This window comes from Rosa chinensis, chromosome 1 (genome assembly GCF_002994745.2).
Source record: "Rosa chinensis cultivar Old Blush chromosome 1, RchiOBHm-V2, whole genome shotgun sequence".
Classification (NCBI taxonomy): Eukaryota; Viridiplantae; Streptophyta; class Magnoliopsida; order Rosales; family Rosaceae; genus Rosa; species Rosa chinensis.
Window position 1 is genome coordinate 2,978,732 of NC_037088.1, and position 12,196 is coordinate 2,990,927.

A 12,196-nucleotide genomic window follows, 5' to 3' on the forward strand; every position below is an offset into this window, starting at 1 on the left:
AAAAGAAGTAACTAGCACATTTTAAGGGGAAAATTCTAGCAAAGGTTTCATGAGTAACTCCAGGTGCTGGATACGTCCACAATCCCAAATTGGTATGATAGTCATCTTCAATTTCTACTTTTCTCCTTATCAAAACAAACCGGGTTACGTATTAGATAATCATCAGTCGATGCTGATCCTACATTTTATTTCCTATTTTGTTTGTTATACCGTATTTTTCCTGGAGTCAATTTCTGCGTTAATTTCTCATCCTAAGCATAGTAAAAACTAAGTAGTAGATAGATATTATATTAAACTAAGAAATATATTTTATTTAATGTCTAATGAGTGGACATAGCTTTACGTATTACTGCGGGTACTAACATATCTTCTTATCTGTTTATCCAGATAGCAGCGAAATGGTATGTAATGGTCATTCTTGCGTGAGATGAATAATATTGCTGCCCTTTTAGGTTTGATTCAAATATACACACGCACGCGCAAGGCCCTTTTAGTGAGAGATTCTTTTTTTTTTTGGTCATTTTTATGGATCGATTATTAGGCTAACTTTTCGATCATATATTAAAATCTCTACCATTCAGTTTTTAGGTCTGTATAGGGTTTATATATATATATATATATACAGATCCTATCCAGAGCGGAGCTCCGGTTTGAAATTAATGTGTGAAGTTCGAGTTTTGAGTCACTTTTCGGTCGCATATCCACATCTCGACCGTTCAATTTTTAGGTACTAGTGTATAGATCATCTCTGCAAATTTTCAGCCAAATTAATGATTGTTAAGATATCTAACTCTCTTAAATCAATGGACGGACTAAATCTGTCAACCTGGACCGTACTAGCTTTAAGGTAGTAATCAATGCCATAACGATCATCATTTTGGCTGAACATTTGCAGAGATGATCTATACACTAGTACCTAAAAACTGAACGGTCGATATGTGGATATGGGACACAAAAGTGACCCAAAACTCGAACTTCACGCGTTAATTTTCAAAGCGGAGCTCCGCTCTGGATAAGGTCTGTGTGTGTGTGTGTGTATATATATATATACACACACACGCGCGGAGAGGATCGAGAGCGGACGTCCGCACTTTCGCTAAATTGAGGACGTTGATGTTGTAGCTAGGCTCGGGGCTCGATGAAGAGGCGGGGCATGCCGGACGGAGGCCAGGGGTCGGACAGACCGGTCTGCAGTAGGGTGGAGTCGCTGGCGACGAGGTTGCAACGCTGCATGTTCCGTTGCAGTTGCAGGTCGGGTCGCCCCATAAACCTGCAACCCCGACCTCCTCCAACCTCAATCGCTGCCCAGACGCGTCTAGGAAGCCTCCGGCCTCTGTCAAGCAAGCTCCGCGCTGCCATCACTGCCTGGAACAGCCTGTTGCGTCGCCGTCCGCACTTTAGCGAAAGTACAGACGTCCGTTGTAGATCAGGCCTCTATATATATACATATATAGGGTCCTTCCACTGAGGGATCCATTTTTTGGCCATTTTAAGAGATCTCTTATGGAACCCACTTTTCGATTGCATTTCAGTATCTTGACCATTAAGTTTTTATGTCCTAATGTATAGATCACTTATGCAAAGTTTCAGCTAAATCAGTGATCATTAAGATATCAAACTAGATTAAATAAATTGATGAAACAAATCTGTCAAACTTGAATCATTCATACTTATAATCTTAAATTGTTGTTTTGAATGCCTTAACGATAATCAATTTGGCTGAAAATTTTCAGAAGTGATCTACACATTAGGACCTAAAAACTGAACAGTTGAGATGCCAAAATATGATCGAATAGTTGGTCTAATGCCCTATCTCTAAAAAGACCAATAAAAAGGGGTCCCTCTCTAGAATGGCCTTGATATTTATATATATAAATGATTTCGATTGTTTTACACAAAAAATTTGTTTATTTCTTTTATAAAAGCGAGATTACATATTATAATTAACTTTCAGTAACACATGAAATCAATTACTACAATGAAAAATAATGTTCTCGCTCTCATCATGGGAGCGTCGTCTAGGGTTGGCCCATCACCCCTTCAGTTCAGATCAGCTTATCGATCTACCGGTCTACCGGTTATTGGTGATAGTAGGCTTGCCTTTCCACTGCTCTTATGCGTCGAGTTCTCTCCTCTCCAATGTAAATTTCCTTTCGGAATTTATTAAGGATGAGTAGCCTAGTTGGTGCAGATTCTCAGCAAGTTCTTTTCATGGATTGGTCGGCGTTGTTGGGTGGACTGAACACATATTGGATCGTTTTGATCCAGTCTTTTCTTGTCGTTCATCTTGGTAATTAAAGGTAGTGGCGAATCTAGGAATGAAACTTCGGGGGCAGGGGGGGGGGGCTTAGGTTTCTTAATGGAAGTGAGCCTTGCTCCTCAAATGCATATCTATATAGAACTAACTTTCAAAAACCACAATATTACATGCACTGCAATAAGAGAAAAGAAAAAAAAAATACTTCAAAGCAGCAGCTTGCTCAATTATTAAGTAGATTTCAGCCTTTAAACAAAGCTTTCCAAATAGGCTTCAACGGGATCATCAAGAATTCAAGATAGCTATAGCTCTCCGCCCCTGAGACCATGTTAGTATATGTTTGATGTATGTTGGCATTCCTAATACAAAAGCTAGAATCATAGGTCTACTAGAGTTATCAAGTGTAAATTGGAAGAGATATATGGTCATACAGTGCTCTAGCTGACTCTTTGAAGCACTCCAGGTAAGAGCATATGCATTTGCATTTCATAAAGGTCAACCTACATGCATATTGGGATTGCAATTTGTTCTGCAATCCCCGTCAGGTCAAGTTGTGGGATATTGTTTCTTCTTTTTCATGTTTTGTGCACATTCATTAGTTGCGTCTTAAAAAGATATTTCACTACATAATTTGTTCTGTTAAGTCGTATCGTCTTCATTAAAAATAATAGAATCATGTTTACTTGTTGAATATCTTTTAAGGCTAAAAAATCTTTTTATGATGTGTTCCTTCCATATTAGGAGTCAATTAGGCTTTGAAGTCTTTATTGCCCAAGGTCTTAGGGGGAGTCTAAAATATATATATACAACGTGTATAACCATTCATCATGGGACTTTTTGAGCGTATAAGTTTTGTGCATCTATTGAGTAAAAGTTTTCTCCATTAACGTAGTGAGAAACCCTGTGCTTCAAATTCGAGTCTATGAAAGGTTTAAGTAGATCATTGAGTCAAACACATTCATCATTCATTACATTCTTCACATCAAGTGCTCTCGAGGTCAGTTGGAGTCGTTGATGTGCGTACAAGGTTGAAGGTTGAGGTAAGCATCTATCAACAAGTGAAGACAGTTCAAAGGTGGTGAAGATCTACAAGAACATGATCAGACAATCTATTAGTGTGTCTAGTAAGTAAGCCGAGGTCAGAGCTTTGAGTTGTTTGTAAAGAACTTGTATTCTTTCATTTAGTGATTTGTTTTCATTAGAGTTTTTAACCTTAAAGGCCCTGCAATTGTTTTCCTCATTTTTGAGGTTTTTACTGCGCAAACAATTCTGCTCTCTTGGTTGCTTGTGTGTTTGTGATTATCTTGGTTTGCCTAGTTATCTTGCTGCTGTTTTGGGATCCATACCTGTGTTTCAATCCTGAGTATTGTCTGTTACGTTTTGAATTGAAAGTGTGATTTCTGTGAGAATAGCCTATTCAACCCCCCAGACATATTTGTTCCATCCTAGTATTTTCAGACCATCATAGATTCATCATTCATAGAATTAGTGTAAAGAATTTCGGCATAAGGTATTATTAACAGCAAAGAATTTCAACTACACAGCAATGTAAAAAGAAAAATTATCTACAAATTAATATGAGCTAAAAATTCAAGCCCACATAAACAATGCAAAGAATTTCAATTAATATGAGCTATAAATTCAAGCCCACAGAAACAATGCAAAGAGTTTCAATTAATATGAGCTACAAATTCAAGCCCACCGAAACAAAATTAAATTGTGAACAAAACGATAGGAATAAATCCAGATAAGAGAAAAACGCACTAGTTCAAGATACAAAATCACATCAACAAAGCTACTTCAAACAAACCAATCAAGCTATTGTTTTATGATTTTCGTGCTTCCTCTGTTCCTCATAACTTTTAGGTTAGTGAATTACTGAATTTTGCACTGCACTTGAGATTGAGAAAAGGCTTGAATGATCGATCATTAGTTCATTACTAATATAGATGATACAGCTGAAATTCGTGGGAGCCTTTTACCTGAGTTCTATAATAATGTTTACTTGCTAGAGTTTTATTTCCCCATTTAGGGCGAATAGCTATGCATTGCTGTCGGGGCTTGAACCTGTGTGTCAAACTCTCTCTTATTTTACCTAAATGGCTAGATTCGTGGCCCTAAATAGCTAGATTCGTGGGAGCCTCTTACTGCTATGTAAATTGGTTTGGACCTGTGTGTCAAACTCTCTCTTATTTTACCTAAATGGCTAGATTCGTGGCCCTAAATAGCTAGATTCGTGGGAGCCTCTTACTGCTATGTAAATTGGTTTGGACCTGTGTGTCAAACTCTCTCTTATTTCCATACGTTCAACAACCTAAATCCTTGATTTAACCATTTAATTATTAAAATAACCATACAAATTAGAGAGAGTTTGAACAAGCAAATCCAAACTGATTTGCATGCAAATATTTTCCGGTCAACAAATGTGGGGTCAAAATTACAATGACACCCACCAAAAAAGAAGCGCACTTTTTTCCCTCTAAAAATTCGAAAAGCCACTCTCTCAAGTCCACCACAGTCCAAAAGAGTGGAAAAGACCCTCCGAGTTCGTCGCCGCTCTCCGAGAAAATGATGAAGAAACGCCGCGTTCCGCAGGTCCTTTGGCGCCTCTTCCACCACCGCGCCCGCACTCTGGCCCACACTCTCACCTCCTTACTCCCTCCTCATTCTTCCTCTCCAAACGCCCAATGTCGTTTCTGCAAGGGCCGCCGTTGCCTCAGCTGCTGCACCGGCCCCGACGCCGTGTCGTTTCTCCTCCGACCCGACGATCCCTCCGATTACCGCTCTCTCCTCGACAAGTGCTTCGTCGTCGTCTCCGAAAACGCGCCCGGCATCACTCGCTTCTCCCCTGAATCTCACTGGTCCCAAATTGAGGTACCTCCTAACCCATGCTTGCTTCACTTGAGTTTTCTTGTATATAATTATTGGATGTTAATTTTGTTGAGATTGGATGTTAATTTTGTTCAGATCGTTAGAGCAGTCATCGAAACGACGATGCTGGAGCAATCTATGTCTTCCAATGTGATATGCAATGGTTATGATAAGGTAAAGTACCATTTTTTTTTTTTTTTTTTTTTTTTTTTTTGAGAATCTTGGAATTTCAATGTGAATAATATTTGGTGGTTGTATATGACAGCGTGACAAGTCAAGCACCATTGTAGAACTTCTGACTTCTTCGGCTTGGTGTCTTCTCTTAGAAAGGGTATGTAAAAGATAGATTGATTTGTTTCATAATGTGCATGAATTACAAGCATGGATTTTGAATTACCGGATGAAGTTTTTATGTGGCAGGTTGGCGATGGCATTATGGTTTATTTACTAAAGAATGCGTCGGTATTTTTGCGAATTCCGGATAAGAAACACCAGCAGGTGACAGGTCCTCCCATTAGTGACTTATGTCGTAAGAGGTTCTATTGCACACCGAATTCACAACGGCAACCGTCATCCCTTGCTCCATGTGGTAATGCTAAATTGTTAATGTAAAAAAATTATCTTCAGTAGTCATCTAATTCTAATATGTAGCACAAATAAGGAAAATAGGATACATTTTCTTTTCTTTGAGACGTGAATTATAGCTACAACATTAATAATGAGATAATCGTCTGAGTTCACCAATTGATCATAGGATCTTTCATCATATTCCTCAGTCATCATTTCATGATTTGTGGAATTCAAAATGCCAGATTCTTGTTTGATCTGCGCTTACTCAATGTGTGTTTATAATCTATATGTTTTGATTCATAATGCTCTCTCTTGCTATCTTTCTTGTTATTATATCTACCTCAAACATCAACAGTGTGTTTTTTAGGAGTCACTTCTTTTCTTTTGATCTCTTTGATTCCTTATAGCCTCTTTGATATTTTGTTTATTTTTGCTTGCTCATACCCATTAAAGGATGTAAAAAAGCACCAGTGCATGATTGAATTCACTTTGTCTCAGGACCGCGGAAAAAGAGGAAAAGAGATGATAATGTTCACCCAATGTTAAAGAAAAAGCAGTTCATGAGTTCAGTCAGCATTGGAGAAAGCTCGAGTTCTGGTACCTGCAATGGCTGCTGTAACCATAGTGAAAATTACAGGCTTACGCATAGTCATATAAGTTTCTCTGAAGCATCTTCACCAGCAAGCAGCACGCTTACCAATGATTATGAAGGGAGTTTAAATCAGGAACTTACAGAGAGTTTGGAAACTCTAAGAAAGCGTTCAAGACCATTTCGTTGGCAGCGCTGCAGGAAACGCAGACAGTTATCTTTGCAAGAAACTGGTGTTAAGGGTCTTTTCAGAACTACTGTCGGTGATAAACAATGGTTACCTGGCAGGCTTTCGTCTTCCTTGAAACCGAGCTTAGGTCGACATTATGAACAGGTGCTTTGACAAACTTCTCAATTTTTGTATTTAAATTTGGTCTAAAGTGTTGTAGGCTGAAGGTCTTTACTCAAGTTTCTGTTCTGTAATATGTATGTACTTATTCTCAAGTTCTATTTTATGGCAGTGCAATTGTTTGGGGTTCCAAGTTCCCCAAAAGGTTTCCAATGGTGCTCAAATAGACAGGAAATCCTTGTTCTTCAATTTGGAATCTTCTTCATCAGTCTTTCCTAAAAAGCGTATCCTTTTGTCCATGATTTGGTACACACAACTACACACACGTTTGTGTATATATATATATATATATATATATATATATATAGTTTTTTATATGGCAGCTGCATTTTGTTGTCTATGTTTTAATATGTGCCTTTCCATCTTTGTGAATGTTATCTCTACAAGTAGACATAAATCGTAACGTAATGATTCATGCTGATTCTGAATGGCATTGTCCTATTCTATTCCAGGAAAGTTTACAGTGCATTAACACATCCATGCATGAATGTAGATCTGCTCCATGTGGTGCCAGACTAGTTCCATGCAATGGTAGATGAGTTCACCACTACATGGAGTTGGTCTACCATTACATGGAGTTGGTCTACATTAATGTATCGATGCATTTATGCACCAAAGAGTACTCCTTTTTTCCTATGATAACATTTATCCAAGAAAAATAGTTTTTACTTTGTTTCTTTCCATAGACTTATGAGTTACTGCAGCTTCCTCATTTTTGATTTATTGTTTATTTTTTTTATGATAATAAATGTATTGTCCTTAATGATTTTAGATGTGCTGAATTCTGTAAAGCCTGATTCTGTTGGTTCAGAGTTTCTTGTTCAGAGTATTTTTGGCATATATGACATAGAAAGTGCACTGTCAAAGATATGTCCCAATGGCAGTGGTCTTTGTCTCATGGGATCTACATGCCTGTAAGCAGCTTGTGATACTTAAATAACACTTTGGTGTTGCAAAATACTTCTGCATTTTATGGTGTTATTTGTGAACTGTGATTTGTTTTGTAATTTGGTTGCTGCTTTCTGTGCTTTAGCTAGCAAATTCGAATTGTTACCCTTCGCATTATAATCTGTACTTTTAACGAAATTCAAGTATTGAAAATTTTCGTGGTACCTTTCAGTAACTAGCTAGTAATCAGTCTTGGGACTTATTTTTATCCATCTATTAGTTCTCTTGAGCAGAGGGTGCAATAATCATGGTGTGTGTTAAAGAAAAACAGATATGCCTCAAGTACTGTCCTCTTTTTTTTTTTTTTCCTGTTTAATTGAAAAGCCTTGTCCCAAGTAAATGACAGCAGTGGAGCAAAGGAACGAGTATTTGCTATCTTTCTGTGATGCCCTTTGTTTTGCTTCTGTAAACTGGATGGGACTTGAGTTTGGATAGAGATGCTGATGACATGTGCTTGAGGTTCTTTTAATGATTTCCTGTCATGCCGAATTATATACGTGGTAGTAATTATTTTGGTGGTTAATGTCATCATAGGCCTGGAACCTTCTTTTCAACTGTTTTTTCATATATGTTGTCACAATGCTTGAATCTGTTGTGTGTGTGCTTGCCATGTTATTTTTATTAGATCATTATGGTCATCTTAGGTCTGGAATCTTTGTTTTAAGCCATGTTTATTTCTTTTAGAATTTCTTGTCTGTTTGTGTCTTCCTGTTCGCTAACTTTAGTTGTTTGTTTATGGTTTCCAGATATCACTCGCTTGTTAAGTTGCTTAAAATTCTTATACGTAGAGCACAGTATGGCCATCATGTGAGATTACTGGAAAAGCATTGTGTTGTTAGAACTGTAAATCCTAATACAATCAAAAGCGGTGGTTGCATCTCTGAGGTCAGTATTATATATGGGAAACTGTGACATGATGGTCTAAGAGGCATGCCATTGACTAAGGCATGTCCCTTCAGGACCATGCTTTATATTTTCAGGCAATGTGGTGTTGTATTTAAAATTTAGCTTATACATGTTGCTAACTTTTCTAGTATCCAGATATTCTATATTTCCTGATTTATCCCCTTCCCCATGTTTACTTTCACATTCAGGGAGAAAAGTGGGAGTACAATGTACTCAAGAAATCTCAGTGTTGTACTGCGGACCATTGCAATAAATCTCCAGAAGTTAGTGAATCTTTCTCTGATGAAATTAAGTCTTACTGCTTGAACAGTCAGGTGGAGTCATTTATATGGGCTGTTTGTAGGAGTATTGTTCCTCCTGAGTTGCTAGGAACTCCTTCTAACTGGAGAATTTTGAGGAGAACTATTTCAAAGTTCATTCGACTTAGAAGATTTGAAAGGTTTTCCTTAAAACAATGTATGCATAAATTGAAAACGTCTAGGTTCCCGTTTCTATCAAATAAACATTATTTCTGTTGCATGAATAATGAGGCACCGAAACATGCGGATGGAAAAGGTGTAGACATTCAAAAGGGATCCAGTACATTGAATGATGCTGTACATATTGTTAAAGTAAAACTCTTAGAAAGTTGGATTTATTGGTTCTTTTCATCTGTAGTTGTGCCATTGTTGCAAGCCAATTTCTATGTCACTGAAAGTGAGCATGGGAAGCAAGATGTATATTACTACCGGAAGTCAGTTTGGGAGAAGGTGAAGAATAAGACCATTGTCACTTGCATGGATCAGAGCTATCAATATTTGGATGATGCGACAACTAGAAGAATTATAAGGAAACGATCATTTGGGTTTTCAAAGCTCCGGATTTGTCCAAAAGAGTATGGAGTGAGGTTGCTAGCAAATTTAAAAGCACCATCAAAATTGCCAGGGAAAGAGTCCTGTTTGGCAGATCACTCTAGTGGAATATTTAGAGGAAAGAAACTGCATAGGAGAAAGGTTAGATTTGAGCATTTCAAGTCCGTGAATCGTGTTCTTCGTGATACACATGTTGTTCTAAAAGCTATGCAGCTGAAAGAGACAGGGAAATTAGGATCATCGGTGTTTGATTACAATGATGTATACAGAAAGTTGTGCCCATTTCTAATTGGCATGAAGAGTGGATTCACTATGATACCTGATGTGTTTATCATTGTCTCTGATGTATCAAAAGCCTTTGATACTGTTGACCAGGATAAGCTGCTTGGTGTGCTGAAAGATGTTATAAGAGCAGATGAATATTTTCTCCAGCAGTCTCATCATGTCATTTTCAAGAAGGGTTCACTAAGGATTCATGATAACCGTGCATTTCTAGATCAAAATACTGGCTCAAGATTTAAGTCTAAATTACGTAGTGTCCTTGTTAATCAGGTTTGTTTGCTCCTTTAATCATTTTTTTTTTTTGGTTGTTTTGGAAAAGTGCCTGAGCATATTTTATACACTAATTTGTTTCTGTTGAATATGGTACAATTACTTTGCCCAAAAAAAAAAAAAAAAAAAGAATACAGTACAATTACCGTGCCGTTTTGTGTATAGATGTATTAACTAATCCAAACCATCTGTATAGCTTATCTTGAAGCAAAATAAATTGCTCAGTTTTACTTTTATATCACTTGAAATAATATTAAACACAAGATTATGTTTCAGGAAACACAAATTTGCTACAGAAATATTTGAAATTTAGTATACATCTCATGGGAAAGGGATGAAATTTAATGGCTTTGCAACCCTTGTTCTGTTTTGATCAAGGGAAACTTAGCTTTAGCTTATACTTTTGCTTTCTAATGCTTAGGAGTGCAGCAGGTCTGTGAAGAAGAAGGAGCTATTTTTTAATCTAAATGAGCATGTGAAGCGCAATGTGCTGCAGTTGGATAAAAAGTTTTATCTGCAACGTATCGGTATTCCTCAAGGAAGCGTTTTGTCAACTTTGCTTTGCTCATTATACTATGGACATCTCGATCAGAATGTGATCTTTCCATTTCTTGACAGAACTTGGGAACCTTCTATTCCAGATTTATCAAGAGGACATGATTTTCAAGTTGCTTCTGCTGCAGAGAGTAGCAGCGAGGATAAAATATCATCATCTTCTAGATATACTCTACTTAGATTTATTGATGATTTTCTTTTCATTTCAACCTCAAAGGCGCAGGCTGCCAGCTTCTTCTCCAGGTTGCAAAGAGGATTTCGGGATTACAACTGCTACATGAACGAGAAAAAGTTCTGTGTAAATTTTGATATTGGAAACTTGCCATCAAACAGGGTCTACAGTGGTGATGATGGCATTTTATTTATTCGATGGAGTGGCTTGCTTATCAATTCTCGCACACTTGAAGTTCAGGCAGACTATACGAAGTAAAATTCCATCTATGTTGAATTTTATTTTTGATTTTATTGGGCCTAATAATAACTTCCAAAAATGTTGAAAACTATGTGCATAGATCATTCATGTCTAAAATGTTTGTTTTGAATACCTGTTGGTGAGGTGTTAAAATTCTGCTGCATGTTTGTTATACTTGAGTAACTTATGACACATATTATCAAGATATTTAATCCTTCATGATTTGAATTGCTTTTGTTTCTTCAAGTAACTTGTTTCATCTCATTTATCAGGTACTTGAAAAACCATCTAAGTTCGACTGTTACTGTCCACTACCAAGGCAAACCTGGTCGCCATTTTAAAGGAAAGTTGCGTGACTACATGAGACCTAAGTGTCATCCCTTATTCTTTGATTCCCACATTAATTCAGCATCGGTTGTGAGATTAAATATCTACCAAGCATTCTTGCTATGTGCAATGAAGTTCCATTGTTATGTTCGTGACTTATCATGTATCTGCAAATTTCACTTTGGATTTTACGCTTACAGTATCCAAAAATCTTTGAGGTATGCTCCAATTCCTGTTCTTTTATCTCTTGCAAACGGTCTTTCTGCATGTCTGTTATTTGAACTTTTAAGTCTCTTTTTTTGGCTATTGGTTGAACTTTAATCATTGAGAGACCCCTTGAATTTCCTTATAAAGCTGTCTACTTTTCTTTCTCATTGTTGGAAGAGTTATGTTCTTTTTGTTGTATTTTATTTAGGTACATGCACAGGCTCATAAAGAAAAGGATGTGTTCATTGCATACTGGCTCTAACTTCAGCCCAATTCTTCAATTGGAAAAGGGAGAAGTTGAATGGCTTGGTTTATATGCTTATATCCAAGTATTGAAGAGAAAACAATCACGGTATAAGGAGTTGCTCTCCTTATTGAAGTCCAAGTTGTTAAATCATAAGATAACGGGCTGCGTTTCTTCTGAGCTAAGTTATGCAGTTGATAGATCACATTCTTCTGTAATTTGGAAGATCAAGTATTAGAAGATTCTGAGAGGTGCTGAAATAGGCCATCCCTGTCTTCTCATCTCCCTTTTATGCATTATCAACGATCCTTATACTCTTAGATATGTTATGTTATACTGCAATGCTATAGAATTTTGCGTTTTTGCACAGATTTACGGACTAAATTGTGGATCATGTTTCATGACAAAGTCTGAGATCCATCACTACAGATTCACCTCTGTGACAATGTAATAGAGTTCGTGTGTCTTGTAGACGGAAACATCACATACCTCCATTGTAAATTGTTTTTAGCCTTGGCTTGCCTGGTTGTGGATTGAATACAGAGCTGGAGAATTTAC

At 37.2% G+C, this 12,196-nt stretch overlaps 1 protein-coding gene across 1 annotated transcript; it reads left to right on the plus strand.

Annotated features, from left to right (window-relative positions):
• The first annotated feature begins 4,791 nt into the window (after window positions 1–4,791).
• On the plus strand, window positions 4,792–12,188 carry LOC112181460 (telomerase reverse transcriptase). Its single transcript, XM_024319800.2, has 12 exons — window positions 4,792–5,131; window positions 5,225–5,302; window positions 5,394–5,459; window positions 5,549–5,717; window positions 6,197–6,621; window positions 6,749–6,860; window positions 7,409–7,550; window positions 8,331–8,469; window positions 8,679–9,893; window positions 10,315–10,874; window positions 11,133–11,405; window positions 11,603–12,188. Exons 1-12 carry the CDS (start codon window positions 4,826–4,828, stop codon window positions 11,874–11,876), a joined length of 3,759 nt encoding a protein of 1,252 aa, XP_024175568.1. The 5' UTR covers window positions 4,792–4,825; the 3' UTR covers window positions 11,877–12,188.
• Window positions 12,189–12,196: the final 8 nt, after the last annotated feature.

What these genes read in the sequence shown, in the direction of transcription:
- LOC112181460 (XM_024319800.2), top strand. Translation starts at nt 4,826, where the DNA reads ATGATGAAGAAACGCCGCGTTCCGCAGGTCCTTTGGCGCCTCTTCCAC. An exon ending in TAGGTCGACATTATGAACAG is followed by an intron (nt 6,622 to 6,748) that starts GTGCTTTGACAA and finishes ATTTTATGGCAG; the next exon opens with TGCAATTGTTTGGGGTTCCA. An exon ending in AGTATCCAAAAATCTTTGAG is followed by an intron (nt 11,406 to 11,602) that starts GTATGCTCCAAT and finishes TATTTTATTTAG; the next exon opens with GTACATGCACAGGCTCATAA.